The sequence below is a fragment of the Triticum urartu genome, chromosome 2 (genome assembly GCF_003073215.2).
Source record: "Triticum urartu cultivar G1812 chromosome 2, Tu2.1, whole genome shotgun sequence".
In the NCBI taxonomy this organism is placed as follows: Eukaryota; Viridiplantae; Streptophyta; class Magnoliopsida; order Poales; family Poaceae; genus Triticum; species Triticum urartu.
This window is the reverse complement of record NC_053023.1, coordinates 700,046,616-700,063,378: the sequence shown is the minus strand read 5'-3', so window position 1 is coordinate 700,063,378 and position 16,763 is coordinate 700,046,616. Positions and strand designations below refer to the sequence as shown.

General features: G+C 47.2%; 2 protein-coding genes across 3 annotated transcripts; one reads left to right on the top strand and one right to left on the bottom strand.

Moving 5' to 3' along the window:
• On the top strand, window positions 1-7,959 carry LOC125539869 (receptor-like serine/threonine-protein kinase SD1-8). Of its 2 annotated transcripts, none has more exons than XM_048703409.1 (7): window positions 1-2,346; window positions 5,833-5,970; window positions 6,078-6,268; window positions 6,431-6,647; window positions 6,765-6,990; window positions 7,142-7,274; window positions 7,470-7,959. In XM_048703409.1, exons 1-7 carry the CDS (start codon window positions 1,038-1,040, stop codon window positions 7,749-7,751), a joined length of 2,496 nt encoding a protein of 831 aa, XP_048559366.1. In that variant the 5' UTR covers window positions 1-1,037; the 3' UTR covers window positions 7,752-7,959. The 2 variants fall into 2 exon arrangements, with proteins under 2 accessions (XP_048559366.1, XP_048559365.1); XM_048703408.1 differs by having other exon boundaries at window positions 6,075-6,268.
• A 3,999-nt stretch (window positions 7,960-11,958) lies between these two features.
• Window positions 11,959-15,230, bottom strand: LOC125534202. Its single transcript, XM_048697479.1, has 2 exons — window positions 14,031-15,230; window positions 11,959-12,351 (listed from the first exon to the last, which is right to left on the bottom strand). The coding sequence occupies exons 1-2, from the start codon at window positions 15,148-15,150 to the stop codon at window positions 12,308-12,310; spliced, it is 1,164 nt and encodes a 387-aa protein (XP_048553436.1). The 5' UTR covers window positions 15,151-15,230; the 3' UTR covers window positions 11,959-12,307.
• Window positions 15,231-16,763: the final 1,533 nt, after the last annotated feature.

Below are 16,763 nucleotides of genomic sequence, written 5' to 3'. Positions count from 1 at the left end.
CATATTTTATCCACACCCCACACCCCACACGGAGTAGATTATGAACCATTATTGGTTTGAACTGTTTAAAGAACACTATCTATTTGAGTGTACCGGAGAATCTGTCGATGCCAGCGCTGCTCAAAGGCTTGTTGCCCAGCCAGTTTTATCCAGGGAGTTGCCTAAACCAAACCAATGAATTGGTCAGTAGCTAGATATGGAAGTTCTTACCAGCCTTGCTAATAATTCGAAATTGCGAGCCACCAATTGCATCTAAAGTGCTGTTCTCTGTAACCGGTATGCGCGGCCATTAGAGAAATGCAGCAAACAGCTCAACATGGCCTTCCATCTAGGGAGGAGACCCGATCAGGACATGTTCAAACCTCTGACTTTGCTTGTAGTTGGTGTACCGATATTTTTATCTGGAGGGTCATACAAAATGCAGCAAACGGGATCAGTAGTTGCAGTCGTTCGGTGATCTGTTGATCAAACAGAACACCATGTGTCCTGGCATGAAGCGAGCGGTACCTTGCATCGTGTCGTTCACCTTGACACCTCGTCTTGTCTGACATGCTTGGTACGAATGTACTGAAGAATCTGTCAATGCTGGTGCTCAAAAGTTTCTTGCCAGGCAAGTTTCTCGCTGGAGTTTGCTTTTTTTAATCAAAAAGGGGAGTTGTTAATTCTTATTTCTTAATAAAATTTTATTTTATATGGTGAACCAATCGGTTGGTGAACAAGTTCCTTGAAGTTTCTTCCAACCTTGCAAGAACCGTTCAATGTAGACACGGTTGATGTCAATCAAGGATAAAAAATTGCCGTGACAAGGCGCCGTCCTTACTTCCTACCCAAGACCAGCCACTGGATAATGTTTATCTTCTACAAGTGCATAATTCTGCCACTGCCCCTTCGGATGATTCAAGCACCAAATTGGGCCAGACACATCCAAACACACGAAAAATGTATAAGGCCGGGTATATGCAGACTGGCGGTTAGCCTAGTTACCTTGTTCGAGTAGTCTTTTGCCCCAGATCGCGGGACAAGAAACACCAGCCATCATGTGGTCAAAGAATCAGCCACACCTCCACAGCCTCCTTCTTATCGTCGTTCCATTCCTCCTTGTTTCCACAGCCTCTGCCGCGAATCCTGGATCTGACATCCTCGACAAGGCCCGCAACATCACCGACGGTGAGACCCTTGTCTCAGCTGGTGGGTCATTCACCCTGGGTTTCTTCCCTCCTGGGGTGCTAGGCAAGAGATACCTTGGGATTTGGTTCTCCATGGATGTGGACGCCATCTGTTGGGTAGCCAACAGAGACCGTCCTCTCACTGATGCTCGCGGGGCGCTGATGATCAGTGACACGGGAAACCTTCTCTTGATTGATAGCTCCGGCCAGGTTGTGTGGTCTTCAAACACGACAGGCACTGCCTCAACGACGGTGCAGCTGCTCGAGTCCGGCAACCTAGTCTCGAGAGATGGGAACGCCAGCGGTGCCATCACGTGGCAGTCGTTTGACCATCCGTCGAACACATTGCTGCCCGGCATGAAGATTGGCAAGAACCTATGGACCGGGGAAGAGTGGTACCTCACGTCATGGCGTTCGGCTGACGACCCTGCCACAGGGAATTTTCGCTACATCACTGACACGGAGGGCGTACCACAAAATGTGATGTTGGATGGTGGCAAAAGGATTTACCGCACGGGACCGTGGAACGGCCTACGGTTCAGTGGTGTCACGGAGATGGGCACGTATTCTGACATGTTCATCTACCGATTGACGAGCAGCCCAAGCGAGATAACCTATGGCTATGTCGCCAAGGCTGGAACGCCCTTCTCACGTCTAGTTCTGACCGACGACGGATTATTCCGACGCCTGGTATGGGACGGGAGCAGTTGGGCGTGGAAGATCTTCTTCCAAGGGCCGAGGGACATCTGCGACCAGTACGGCAGGTGTGGGGCATTTGGACTGTGCAACGCCAGTGCACCGTCGACGTCGTTCTGCAGCTGCGTCAGGGGGTTCAGCCCAGCATCTCCCATGCAGTGGAAGATGAGGGACACCTCCAACGGTTGCCGCCGAAATGTGACATTGGACTGTGGTAATGGAATATCCACCACGGATGGTTTTGTTGTGATGCAGGGAGTGAAGCTTCCTGACACGCACAACGCATCAGTGGATGCTAGCATCACATTGGAGGAGTGCAGGACGAGGTGCCTGGCCAACTGTTCTTGTGTGGCGTATGCTCCATTGGATCTCAAAGGAGGAGGCACTGGAACAGGCTGCATCATCTGGAGAGAGGGCCTCATGGACCTCCGGCATGTAGATGGGGGGCAAAGCCTGTTTCTGAGATCAGCCAAGTCAGAATTAGGTACTGCTACACTTTTTTTTTGCAAGGATGTTTTTTTTACCTTTCAAACAATTAGTAATGCAGTTTATTTGGTTTTATTCCTCTTTAAAAAACCAACAGCTGCAATTCACCTCCTCAAAAAGGGGGTGATTCTGCTAGGTTGCTCAAAAAAAGTTGTTTCGTTTACCTTTCAGTTCAGGGTTTAGAAAATCCACTCTCTTTCAAATCAGATTTCTGTGCTGCTAACTTAGGGGTGCTCTTGAGAAGTACAACATGGATGCCCTCCTTTCCCACATCTGATCTCCACCCATCTAGCTTTGAGACTGGAAATATTAATTTTAACTAAATATCATATAGAACTCCAACTCGTAGCTAGATTGTCAACATTTAACTAAATATTTAATTTGGTGCATGCTATAGCAACTAAGGCGGTCAATTTTAAAGATGTTAATCATGGATCAGTGGTAATTTTGAACTTGCATGATGGTTTTTTCATGGACAATAGACCTAAAGAACTGCGCGTTTTTTCATGGATCGGTGGTTTTTTCAATAAATTTCCATAGGGGCTAGTCCCTTCTAGTCTCTTTTTTATATAAACAATCGTCCCTTCAAACGCTTCATTTCGTAGAGGAAATGAGAAAAACTACAGGTTCGGTGTTAATCATATTAGATAACATCCTGTGCGTTGCTGCGGGAAATTAGTATATCAAGTTCTAAAAACGGTTGAAGTGTATTCCTAAAGGACAAATAAGATATGAGAAGGAAATGAATTTTACCGCTGAAGTGGGATGCTTGTGAGCTCAGGCAAACTACATTTGCAAAATGATAGCTCTATATTGTTTCAATGTCGCAAATTACAGAAAGTTTGTCAACCAAAGAAAAATTATAGTAAGGCATTCATTCTTCCAAGTATCATCACAAAGTTGCAACAATAATTAGACTTATGATTTATGGACAGTAATGAAATTCGTGGACCAGAACTCTTTGGCCATGCAAGCACTCCTTGGCAATGCAAGCACACTTACAACAGACATCATGGGCGGGAAGCATAGGGACTAAAACTTGCTGCCATCATTACGTCAAGCATACATCTTCAGGAAGCCGCTATCCCCATACATAATCTACCCCTTGCCATGGTTGCTCCTGGACATTGGGAGGTGCCTTCTAGTAGATTTTTGTGCCATTACAAATCTTACTTTGTTCAAGTATTCCATATCACCAGGGATCACAACTCTGAAGCTCATAGATCAGTTAAGATAGCACTTGAGGACGATAGTTTAAATGCTCTCAGGCTGAGTTGTAGTAATCCTGATCATTATAATAGGCAATGGCCTATTAGTTAGGTTATCACTCACATACATCTATAGGAAATTGTTATCATTGATGTATGACAATGAAATCAGATTAAACGAACTTTATATATTGTACAAAGATAGATACAGATCCAAAACAAAACAGGATGTCAAATTAAAAAAAAAAACTGAATGGGATAGCCGAATTCCATACATACAAATCAATTTAATACGCATAATTTGTTGCGAGGGGAGATATTGGTCCAGATCTTAGGATACAAGTACATATACAACAAACAACCGGAACAATAAAAAAGAATAGGGACTGTCTTATCACCAGTCACCCAATGGCGCAATGACATATGTGTAGCTTGTTATTGAGTTAGGTTCCCTGGTCTCAATCGATTTTGCTTTTTCTGTGTCCTGTTCTGCCCCACCCGTCCACCATCTACTTTGTCCTACCCACCCCCAAGGCTAAGGGGTCGGGTATTTTCTATGGAGAGTAAACCTCCAAGCCAATTAGGTGAAACGGCCACCACTTTAGCATCACCGCACCTGACTGAAAAACCTGACTGGAACATAATCTCTGAAAAGCATAGAAGTGTTGGAGTGACATGTTCCAGATCGCAGAAAAACCGCGTGCTTCAATCTTTGTTCGCGGAGCTTCACCTACAATGTTACTGTGAAGGAGATGCAGGGTAGCTGATACAAAAGAGAGACGACTTAGTACATGATGTTACTGTAAATAAGATATAAGCAGGAATAAGACTGGACATAAGACACCTGTGCATCAATATATTTAGCACTGGGGAAACACTTTTGAAATCACACGCTTCTTGGATGTATGCATCAGACTTAGGAAAATAATGGCAGGTGACAATAGTATATACTATATAGTTAAGAAAGATCGCTGGCCTACTTTACTTTTTATCATACAACTTGTCGATAGATACTCAAAAAGAATCTGCACATAGGGCAGATAGCAATTCAAGTATAAAACAAAGCTTTTCTTAACAAAATCAGCTATTGTACGAATGGTGAACTGCGACAGAACTGGTAGTTCAATCTATATAATGCCAAACATTATGAAGATAGCAATATATCATACCTATCAAGAAGAGACAGAGGATAATATTCTTATGAAACGTAATTGGGTATTCTTAAGATAAATATGAATCATAAATTTATTGAATAGGCTTTTGTTTCCAAAAATTCAAATAATGGCCTGCTATATGAACTAATGAACTTGTTATCAATGACTGCATCAAAGTTTCAAAAGACATATTGGCAGTGGAGAATAAAGATTACCTTGATTTATTTTCAACCACCATTTTCATCAAAGACCTTGCTGACATATTTTAAAACATGGACATCTGCGCAAAGAAACATTAGATGGATTGGGGGTTTCAGTTGTCAAGCCACTACAGCCTGAGATGTTGTGGTAGTTGCCCCGCAAATAAAAAGGTAAATCAAACCTTCTTGCAAGAATATGAGTTGAACGTATGTACATCAACCGCAGCAACACATATCATTGAGAAATTTATGGGGAATTGAGAGGGAGGGAGAGAACAGAGAAGGGCAAGATCAGGAGGCTGATAGATATATGTCCCATGTAGGAGACGGGAACCTGAGAAGGAGGAGGATCGCTTACCTACAAAAGGGGCAAATGAGGCAAGGTCATTGGCTATTGATTAGTTTTTCCCGTATTTGTTTAGCAGGATTCACTTCATAATAGATGGATAGATCAGAAATCACAGAAACAAAAATACCTAGAACAGAAATCACTCAAACTCCCATTACATGGACTCATCCATATATAGCTTGTCACGACATCTTCCTTCTTCCTACGATCAGGACTGGTGAACGAAGATGTCCTCTTGGAAAAACATATAACTTTCATTTTAGGGGTGACAATTTGTGTAATAAGTAAAAGGAGTAGTTTTATAGAAGCAGTTAAAAGCAAGTAAGTATGCCATAAATGGTACTCCCTCCGTCCCGGTACGCATTTCGAGGTTCAAGTTTCGTAACATGTCCCATACCGCACTAGCTAGGTTGTTGCACAAACTGAACTGACACATACCTCCACTAATAATGTGCATCATAAAATCTGGTTTACCCTCCTCTCTGGTCTTGCCGTTTGCTGGATTGTTCTTACCTACATGCGCAATATAATGCAACACATTTTCGCCGAAGCAATAATGCAGAACTGTCACAGGTGAAGCGCAGCCACCCAAGTCGTTTCCTACTGGGATTGTTATTGGTGTAACAGTGCCCCTGGTCACTATAATTCTGGCTCTCGTTGCTTTCTGGTTTTCCCCCTGGAGGAGACGATGGAACAGAGAAAGAATATTAGGTAAAATTTCAACTATATAGACACATTGGTTGCGTTCATATTCCTTGGTTGTAGCTTTGCGAAAAAGGATAGAAACAACCTGACAAGCCAATTTTTTTTTGCAGTAGACAATCCTCCAAGGGTTGTAGACAATGCTCCAAGGGTTGTAGACAATGTCGGTCCTGATAGTCATCCTCCGAATCTTGCGTTACTCACGACGTCCTTCCCTGCAGTTGGTCTTCCTGCTGTGGTACAGGCTACAGGAAATTTCTCCGAAGCAAATATCATTGGCAAAGGCGGATTTAGTGTCATCTACAAGGTGTTAATTATTTCTTGTACATAGTATGAACTGACAACTTGTCACGCATTGACTACACAGTACACACAAAAGAGTTTGAATTCAGAGTTTCAGTCATCCCAGCTGCACCCTTCAGTATATCCGTGGAATCTACATCATAACACTTCATTGTACAATCACCAGGGGGAGCTAGATGGTTATGGAACGGTTGCTGTAAAGAGGCTCAAACAAGATAGTCTTAGCGAGAAAATCAAGGGGGATTATGCAAGGGAAATAGTACTGATGTCAAGGTTCACACATGCCAATCTTGTTAAGCTTCTCTGTTATTGCCAAGAAAATGCTGAGTGCATACTTGTCTACGAGTTCATGAGGAACAGGAGTTTGAATCTCTACATATTTGGTAATCACTGCATTGCATGACATCTAATTTATCATGCATTACATGTAGAAACGTGTAAGACACAACTTGCTATTCCTATCTGTTTTTCTGCCTCACACGCCTATTAGCAACTGTCAGGAGAAGATAGCAGCCTCCGCTCCTTGCTGAATTGGGCGCAAAGAGTAAAAATAATTCGTGGGATCGCGGTGGGTCTGGAATGGCTTCACGGCGAGGGAGTCATTCACAGGGATCTAAAACCTGGCAATATACTTCTGAATGACACATTGGAACCTAAGATAGCAGACTTTGGCACTGCTAAGACGTTAATTGAGGACCCGACAAATCAGACGTTGGTGCAGACAGCGTACGTTTGAAATCTCAAATCCTCATCTATTAGCTGTTCCAAATTCAAGTCTAGCTAGCTGACCAACAGTTATGGATGTTTCTGTTCCTGTTTCACAGCGTCCAGGAGTGACCTCAATTAACTCCATTTTCTTTTTTGTTGCTAAATGAAGGGGATATGTGGCTCCAGAATATGCAGGGGAAGGGACCCTGACAGACAAGTGTGATGTATACAGCTTCGGAGTCGTCTTGCTGGAGATAGTCAGAGGCAAAAGAAAAAAAGATGAGCCGGCGTTCCTTCCTCAAGTAAGTACCAAGTACACCTTTTCTAAGTTCCAAAATAAATAATAAGTACACGTCTTCTAATTCCTTCCCACTGAAACGAGCACCGGTGAGTATGAACTCAGCGGATACCCCAACACACGTTCCACACATTCTGAACATGGCCACATCGAAAAATGAGCGCGACGCTGTATGATGGTGCATTTCTTTCTTTTGCAGGTCTGGGAATCGTGGAAGCAATGCGAGATCGGGGAGCTTCTTGATCCGCAAGTGGGTGAACCTGAAGAGGCATTTTCAGTGCTAGCCAGGTGCATCCATATTGGCCTTCTCTGCGTGCAGCATTTGCCAGAGCAGAGGCCTGCCATGCCTGAAGTTGTGGCAATGCTAACCAACACCGGCACACACCTCCCCATGCCAAGCAACCCCACGGCCAACAGCGGAGCTGGCCCTCGCGCACAGCCGATGTCAAATGACACCCCCGGTCCGAGCCGGACCTTGTGAGTCGTGACCATCCATCACTTGAACAGTTTGTGATATCTTGGTACGAAAATGAAATCCTTTCACGTTTGAGCGCCTCCTCCATGCATGGCTTCATTGCGTTTCAGCTTATCAGGGTGACACGGTGAGAGTGCGTGCAAGAGGAATATGTTTCAGACAGTTGTAGCATTCTAACTTTGTCTCTTAACACTGGATGCTGCCTTCGTTTTCATTTTCCTTTCCGGGTATTTGTTCAAATTACGACATGATGGATGGAACTTTCGATAATTAACACAGTTGGTGTAGCACGGATCACACTCCTCCTCCCCCCCCCCCTCCCATGCCCTCCTCCCCGTCTCGACCCCCTCATCATCCATCTCTGTTCATCGCCGCCGGCAGCGGCCTCCGACGTGTCCGAGCGGCACCGGCGGCGACGAACGTCCCTTCCCCACGCGCCTGGAGGGGGAGTCGGGGCTCCCTCTTGCCCGGCGACGGTGGGGCTCGGCGGCGGAGTTCTCCGGGCCTCGGGTGCCCTCGACACGGCGGCGTGGCCGTTGGCTGCGGGGCGGCGCGGTTGGGGGCTGGCCGGCGGCGCCCGCTTGGCCCAGATCTGGGCCCTTTTGGGCCCCATCTGGGCTGGGGTGGGCTAGCGGTCCGGGGCGTGACGGCGTAGCTCCCTAGTGGTGAGGTGAGGCGGCCGTGGCTGCGGTGGTGATGGCTCCGGCGGCCGGCGTGCTGCAGCATGGCTGCAGGGACTGTCCGGGCCCGTTGAGGTCCGGCCGGGCCGGTGGTGGCCTGGTAGGTCCCTATTGCTACGTCCGGTCGGCTCCGCGCGGCGGTGGAGGTTGTTCCTTCCTGTCGGCTGCGTTGCGGTTGCCACCGAGCCCGGTGTCTTCTCGTCCTACCTCTAGGTCTCGTGTTGGTGGCCTCAGTGAGAAGGTGAAGATGGTGCAGTGTCCGTGGTGGCACAGGCTGGTGGGCGACATGTTGGGCGGTGCGCTTCCGATTGTCTAGGGTGGCGGTGGTGGTTTTGGGACGGAAGAAATCTCTGGCGGCTTGTTCGCCACTGGCGCGGCTGCGCCCGTGGGCGTTGCCGGACCCTCCCGAGGGGCGTCGATGATACCCCTTCCCCACTGCCATACGCGTACCGAGGGAAACCCTAGGACTAGTCTGGGCAGCAGCGGCGTCGTCGTCGCATTTCTTCATGAAGATGTTGGTTGGTATGCGAGGCTTCGGAGTGCTTGGCGGGCGGTGGTACTTCTCCAGAGGGTGCAGCGAGTGTCGGCCATCTTTGCTTAGTTGAGCTGTCGGCGTCAGTATTTGTTTTTTTCTTTCTCTCCTTTTTCTTTTAGACTTGTTTGTGCTGCGGCCCCATCAAACTGGTTGTATCGGTTGGTTGTTGCTTTATAATCTAAAGCATGGGAGACCCTTTTTCGTATAATTAACACACCTTGTATGAGCATTTGGCGTAACAAAATTGCAGCTTAATTTGTGAGGCAAATGCTATATATGGTCCATGCCACAGGCTAAGCTTTTGGGCCCGTGAGAGATGAGCACAGTAGCAACATGGATCAGAGACCAGTTACATGATGCACTGCGGCTTCATTCTACCCAAGGAAAAAATCCCATGATCGGGAGAAGAAAAATTATTAAATTTATGGTGTATGCAAAAAAAAAAAATTGCGAGCACACCATGTCGGTGTGTTTTGTTTGGCTGGTAGCAAGCATGCCAATCCAGCCTGCGTGCGGTCGTTCAAACGATTTGCGTCTTTCTTGGCCTTTTCCTTTTCTTCTCCTCCTCTTCCACTCAACATCATTCAATCAATTTCTCATCAATATGAAGGGCTGACCACACCTGCCGTGTGGTGCTGGCAGTGCCCGGGGAGCGACTTATAAACTGGCCGTTCCTGATCCAGCTAAGCGGTATGGTACTAACAAAAGCTAAACACAACGCTGCATCTGCGGCTCCACGGTTGGGCCTGGCCATAGGCCCATAGCTCTGTATACTCTCGGGTGTCCCCCTGTAGATTTTTTTTTTGAAAGTGGTGTACCCCTGTTTACAGGCGACGGCCCAGGAGGGTTTTTGACTTTTTTCCCGGGCTCGGAATCTCCTTCGTTCATGCCGTATGCGCCTGTCTGTGCAATCTGCATACCACAATAGGTGCTACAGGCAGGAATTTCTCAAAAAAAAATGCTACAGGCAGGAAACTTCTCCCAACTAAGGGTTTAGCTAACTTCAAAAAAAAACTAAGGGTTTAGCTTCGTGTACAAGGCGCTAATTATTTCTTGTACATATGAACTGAAATTTGACACACATTGATTGCACAGTACACAGAGAATATGCAACATACAGTAGTACTCCCTCCGTCTGGAAATACTTATCGAAGAAATGAATGTATCTAACCGTATTTTAGTTCTAGATACATTCACTTTTATTCATTTCTTTGATAAATATTTCCAGACGGAGGGAGTAGTAGCTTGCATATCAATCTTGCCGAGCTCCTGTACTAGTACCATTAGTATGGCCAGGAGGGAGATCGATGAGTGGGCACTAGTCTACGAGCGGATGGAGAACAGGATGTTTGGATATCTACGCATACGTGTTTCCTACTCACTGCAATGCATGCGTGCCGTATCAAATCAATCCAATACTCCCTCAGTCCCATAATATAATATAAGAACGCTCCTCCAGGCCAGGCCACCCGATCCTCCTCCCTTCCTCCCGCCGCCGCTGGAGGACGCCGCCGGCTTGCGCCCGGAGGCCGACGGCGGTGGCGGGGGCTCTTCCTCCCTCCCGCGTCTCAGGGGTGGCGGGGCCCCAACATGTGTGGAGGTGCGGCCGATCTAGAAGCGGCGGCGATGGCTTCGACGACAGCGGCGGTCGACCCTGCCTCGGGCCACGGGCGGCTGCGGTGGCAGCTGGCCTGGATCGGGCGGCGGCGCGATGCGGTCTTCGGCGGCATGTCATCTGGCTTTAGATCGGCGACGTCGAGGGCCTGGTGGACTGCTTGGCGGCACATGGCAGATCTGTTCTGGCCGGTGTAGCTAGTGGTGGTGGTCATTTTCTTCGTCGGAGGTGGCCGGCCAGAGGCTTGGTGATTCGATCTCGAGATCCATCATCTAGTCCTGGCTGGGAGTTGGGGAGACATGGTTCCCGGTGAAAACCGAGCCGACGGCAGGCGATGGCGGCGTTCTACGCCGGTATCGTCGTGTAACTACTGTCGACCCACTCGTGCTGCTCCGAGGAAACCCTAGGACCTGGTGTTCCAGATCGGACGATGGCGGCACTGCGGTGTCGTTTCTCTCTTGGGAGCATCGTTTGTGGAGCAGAGCTGGATGTCAGAGGCAGGAGGTGGAGCGGCTTCGTCTTGCGCGGAGCTTCGGTGGAGATGTCAAGTCCTGCCTGACCGACAGGTGCTACGCTTTGTCATGCCTAGTCGGCAGGTGCTACGCACGACAGATCTTTCAAAGACTTCAAGCTGTGTCGGCTGGTGGTACTTGGCAGCATGATGCTGAGGTGTAGCAGTGGCGACCGCGACGTGCTCAGCTGTTTGCGCGCAGGGAGGAGGTGCCGTTGGGCGCCATGGTGGCGTCGACGATAGCTGGACCGAGCAAGGTTGATGCATCAGTACAGTTCTGAAGATGGAGCGGTGGCAGTTGGCGGTGGCGGCCTATGAGAGCACGCCGGACCGGAGAGACCCATGCCCGGCAGGCGTCCTAGATGGGACCTCAGGTCTTAGATGTTAGGTTTGGCTGCGATGTCTGTTTGGTATTAGGCCCAGGCTATCTGCGCCCCTTCGTCAACTGGATAGGTGTAGCGACAGTTTGTTGCTTAGACGGTGACTTTAGTCTTATTATTGTATTACTTTATAAGGTCTTGTGAGGATAATTAATAAAGTGACCGTATGCATCGCCTAGATGCAGAGGCCGGGGGTCATCCTTCTTTTCTAAAAAAATTGTGAGTCGGAGGGAGTATCATTTATGTTTGTACAATGGCAATCCACAACTATCCCTATCCGTTTTCCTTTTCCTATTTGCAAATGCAGGGGAACAAAACTGAACGGGCTCCACTCCACAACACGCTAAAATGTACTCCCAGCTTTTCTTTCCCGTGACAAAAGAAAAGGGGGCAATTCATGTTATTCTCAGAAATAATAAAGCAGAAAACTCATGACATGACATCCAGGTCAACTTTCATACTCCGTTTTACCATGGCAGCCGATTCATCTTCAATCAACCAGATCAACTACTCCATAACCAAAACGCTACATTAAACGTCCGGAATTCAAAAATACAGTAAAAACGAGCAGCTTCATGTGGCAGCATATGTGGTCTTTGTTCCACTTTTGCCGCTTTGGAATCCGAATTAGTACATTTGGATGAACTTCGGGCAGATCAAATGGCCCAGATCATTCAAATTATGCATCCTTTGTTTTGGTCATAATTACTTGCAACAGTCATGCTTTGCCTACTCAACAGAAAGTAAAAATGATTTGATAGCGGTAGCTCAGCAAGAAGCCACCAGCAGTACATTTATGATAATGGCTTCGTCCATTTCGCAAGGTCTTGCACTCCGCATATCAGACATCAGTGATCTCCGCCAGGGATGGAAATCTACCGCGATCTGAAAAATTATTATGCACAAGAATCAAAACCAACATTCCAACTCAGCATTTACAGCTTGATTTGCTATATACAAGTAGAGCATAATACAAGATCAAGTAACGCTTCACAAAATAATAGAAAATGATCTCCAGATTTGAGCTTCAGATATACCAGAATAACAATATAATAGTTCTGAAAAGATTATCTGAAACAAAGTAAGAACATCATATGAGATTTAAAAGTTTGCATGCATATTTGTATTTTTACCAATGCGGTCCATAATAACAATCGAAATCACAGAATCAAATTAAGCTCAGTTTCCGATGGACATGTATTCAGTTTGCACTAGCAAACACAAATGGTCTGTGGCAATCTCTACATGTGAAGATAACAACTACTCTCTCTGTCCAAAAATAAGTTGAGCAAATTTAACTAAAGCCACCACACTTATTTTGGGAGAGAGGGAGTAATAATTACAGCTTGACTTTGTTGAAGCTGTTTACAAACCAGAACTAACAAACTAAGCAGACACAGATACAGTAAAGAAAATGCAAGGCAACAGATATGTACGAGGTTGTTGTAGTATTTATCAAACAGCTAGCGCCCACTTCACTCTTCATCGATTACATCAAACTTCACATTTTTATAGTCGGTAGTTTTTTTTTAATCTATCTCGGTGTTCCCTGTTATGACAGGCTTGTAGTAGTGTTTTTTCTGTTCTCTATTTCCTTCCCCTTCCCATCGTATGGACATTATTGTTCCTTCTCTAGTACAATGATGTGCAGTTCTTATAAGCATTCAAGAAAAGAAAAGTATTTGACCAATCAATGGCTCTAAGGAAAAGTAGAAATTTAAGGGCTAGTGATGCAATTGGGCTTCCCATGGGTTGATCTATATAATAGCAGAAGAACAACAACCAGACGTAACTCCAAAATAAATAAATAAACACAAATTAGGACTTGGATCCTAATATCTCCAATTGATATGTCGAAAAGGTTTGGTGCTGATACTTGATAGCACTTTTGGAGGCAACAATAATACTGTAATAGAGTTATATTAAATTTCAGGAAAGAGAAACAACATAGAGTAAACATGCCTTTAGTTCCAAGTAACTGAATCGAGCATAGACCAAGCAGTACTCTAATATGCCTGACACAATAAACTTAAGTACAAAATTTGGACAGTACGATCAGGGTGGATTCAACGAGACAGCCCCAATTGATCGTAGTGACTTCCACGGTAATAATGTGCCACCATCAGAAAAGATACCATGCACAAAAACTCATAAGTAACTGTCCAACTAGCATCCTAAATTGAAGAACTAAGTGCATGTACTCATTATAAGTGTTACAAGACTAAGTTGAGGTGTGGACTTCAGCCATGCCAGAAAATAACAAACTGTTTTTAAAACTAAATCTGAAGCAAGGTAACAGGGTAATACTACATGAACATATTTGTCAGCATATTTTGCAATTCCACTAGTGCTTGCTTGTGCTCCGTAACAAGTTAAATCTCATAACAAAAGTCATGCTCTGTTTTCGAATGTCATATACTAGCACATACATAAATCAAACCAACACACATTACTTAAATTATGAGCAATTGTTCACAGACCATAAACCAACCAATTAAGCGAACATATAAATGCTGTAAAGAAATCACAGGATAACAGACAAGAAAGAAGGGCCAGGACCACACCTGGAGTATAGAAGCTCATGTAGGGTAGGACGCTGAAGTAGACCCCAGACTCGGCAACCTTCTTAACCAGCCCAGAATCTAGCTTGATTGTGAATAAGCCAACGCCTGTGCTGACGAATATGACACCCACACCCTCTGCACATCCAACCACAAATGGTTTGTCATCAGAATTGGCAACAGGTATAATACTCTCCAGCTGGATGGCCCTACACCGTCCCCACTCTGCATCTCCTTCTGCATTCACCTTCCTTGACCACAGATGAAGGCTGGAACCCTCAACGCAGGCAAACCCCAGTGAACTGTCCTCCATCACCATGAGGGCGACGTTGTTACCATACTCTTTTCTGACACCCGGCTTGCACACACACTTTGTTGGCGGATCAATCAGGGATGTGCGATTCTTGCTCCAGTTATACTTGACGACTGGGTTACCCCAGCGAAGCGTGAAGTAGGCTTCATCTCCAATGACAGCGCCCCGCCTAGGCTGGACATAGGGTATGTAGTAGAATCCAGCCGCAAGGGCTTCTCGCCTATGCTGGACATCGCAGCCAGCGTCCATTGTCACTGGCGCGCTCCACGCACCTGTCTCTGATGAGTACACGGTGGCCTTGACTAGATCTGTGTAGTCTTCGGTGACCAGGAAGACAACCCGAAAGGGGCCGCCGTGGCAGTCGAGGTGGTCGCAGCCCGGCACGGCGCAGAACACGGCGGCGGTGTAGATGAGCTTCGGGATGCCGGGCTCCGGGAAGCGGTGCTGCTCGCCCGTGACGGGGTCCCAGACGACGAAATGCCAGGCCCCGACCCCCACGTGGAGGAGGGCGCGGCCGTGGCGGCAGTCGAGGGGGCGCGTGCGGCAGAGGTCGGGGTAGGGGGAGAGGGGCGCCGCAGTGGTGGGGGCGAGGCGGGCGGCGGGATCTCCTTCGAAGACCTGGAGCCTGTGGAGGAGGCCGAGCAGGGGCGGGGCCCGGTGGAAGACGCTGTAGCGGCGGCGGAAGGAGGGGTCGCGGAGGACGCGGAGCCAGGGCTTGCAGACGAGGGCGGCGCGGAAGAGGTGCTCGGGCTCGTCCGGCGGGAGGCGGAGGAAGATCTCGGCGGTGACGTCGTCCATCAGCGACGCCATGGACGGCGGAAGCGAGGGTTTTGGGTGGGGATTGGGGGAGCAGAGCAAGGCAGGTTCCAACAGAACCAGCTTCACCACCGTTTTCACTCTCATGTCTCATCGGGTTTTTTTATTTTCAATAGCAGCTCTATTTTAGGGTCCGAAAATGTTAGACTCACGGACAAACAACGGAGAAGCCTTAACGCTAATTAACCTCTCCCCCCTATTTTTCAGTGGGGTGGGGCCCTTCCTTCCCTGAATCCCAATCAGATGGTGCCATGTGTGACAGTCCGTGAAGTCTGTAAAACTTTGCCCGTGTGTCTAGCATTGCTCTTTTAGGGTCTAATTGTTTTCTAGGCTTTAATTGAAGATTAAAAAATAAACACTCTTCAACAACCCGAAAGGGGCCTTGTTGCAAAATTTTGCCAAAATCTTTTTTGAACAGCCAAAAAGATTGGCAGGACACGCTGCGTATTTGTGGCACGCGGACTGTTGCCGCAAAACAAAAACAGCCGCGCGTGAACGCCCAACCGTCACCTGGATATTTTCCCCTAGCAGCACCACCTCTGCCCCGTCGTCAAAACCGTCGCCGGCCCGCATTCATCTTCCGGCTCCGTCGCTTCAGACACGTGTCGGAGCCCCGCACCGTCAAATCGGGATCCGGCGACGCATCCCTCCGCCGCCCGATTCCGATTGGTTGTTGGTCCTCCGCCGCCCGTCATGGTCGTCGCCGCTCCTCAGCGGGTCATAACCTCGACTAGCGGCCGCCGAAGCTCCGATGTTGGCCACGCGACATCCACGATCGAGCACAACCTTCGTTGCTTCGGATGGCGGCCACGGTACGTCGTCGTCGTTTTTTTGCTGCGAAGTCAAACTCCCGGCGTCAACGAGGCCCCTCCCGGCCATTTTGATCGAGCGCAGCGAGCACCTCAGCTTCGTCGAGCAATCGAATGGTTGTCTTCTTCTCGCATTGTAGGTGTTCGACTAATTGTCTACAATGTTTTTTTTGCTTTCTCATTTTTTGTTGTGCACAAATGTAAGTAGTTTGCGATGGAGATTTTCGTATTGTACATGAATTCAATTGATTCATCTTATCCGTGGGGTGATCCCTCATCGGACAAGGAATTTTACATGACCGAAGAGGAAGACATAGTATTGATCTTGACGATGCACACGAACAAGAGGCTGAAGCATGGTGGTTATGTTTTCAGTCGTGAGCACTACTTTCTCTTGATTAGGAAGTTGTTGGGCCCATAAGTGCAAGTGTTTGTAGTAAGCAATGTTCTTTCTTAAGTGACCTCAAAGTTTATCGAACCAACAAGAGCTAAGCGGCACATCCAATGACCAGTACACATACACAAACACAAAACTTTCTTGTGCCCTCAACTGAACTAGCGAGGTTGTCAGTCTCACTAGCTTTGCTAGTTACAAAGGATTAAAGCAACAATGGAAACGAAAAAAAGGCTTCGACCTTGATGGCAAGTTGACGAAAATGTCAAAGCAGGAAATTAAAAGAATGTTAATTGAGATAGGAGGCTTTCTGGAAGAAAATGAACCGAGGTCCATAAGTTCACTAGAGGTCTCTCTAAAAAAATGGTGTAGTAACAAATTACAGCTGGACAGCGATTAAATTA

Bases quoted from the DNA above. Each gene is read 5' to 3' on its own strand.
- LOC125539869 (XM_048703408.1), top strand. From the start codon at position 1,038: ATGTGGTCAAAGAATCAGCCACACCTCCACAGCCTCCTTCTTATCGTC. The intron at 2,347-5,832 runs GTACTGCTACAC...GAACTGTCACAG, and splicing joins ATCAGCCAAGTCAGAATTAG to GTGAAGCGCAGCCACCCAAG. The intron at 6,269-6,430 runs GTGTTAATTATT...TACAATCACCAG, and splicing joins GATTTAGTGTCATCTACAAG to GGGGAGCTAGATGGTTATGG.
- LOC125534202 (XM_048697479.1), bottom strand. From the start codon at position 15,150: ATGGCGTCGCTGATGGACGACGTCACCGCCGAGATCTTCCTCCGCCTC. The intron at 12,352-14,030 runs GTGTGGTCCTGG...ATAATTTTTCAG, and splicing joins CATGAGCTTCTATACTCCAG to ATCGCGGTAGATTTCCATCC.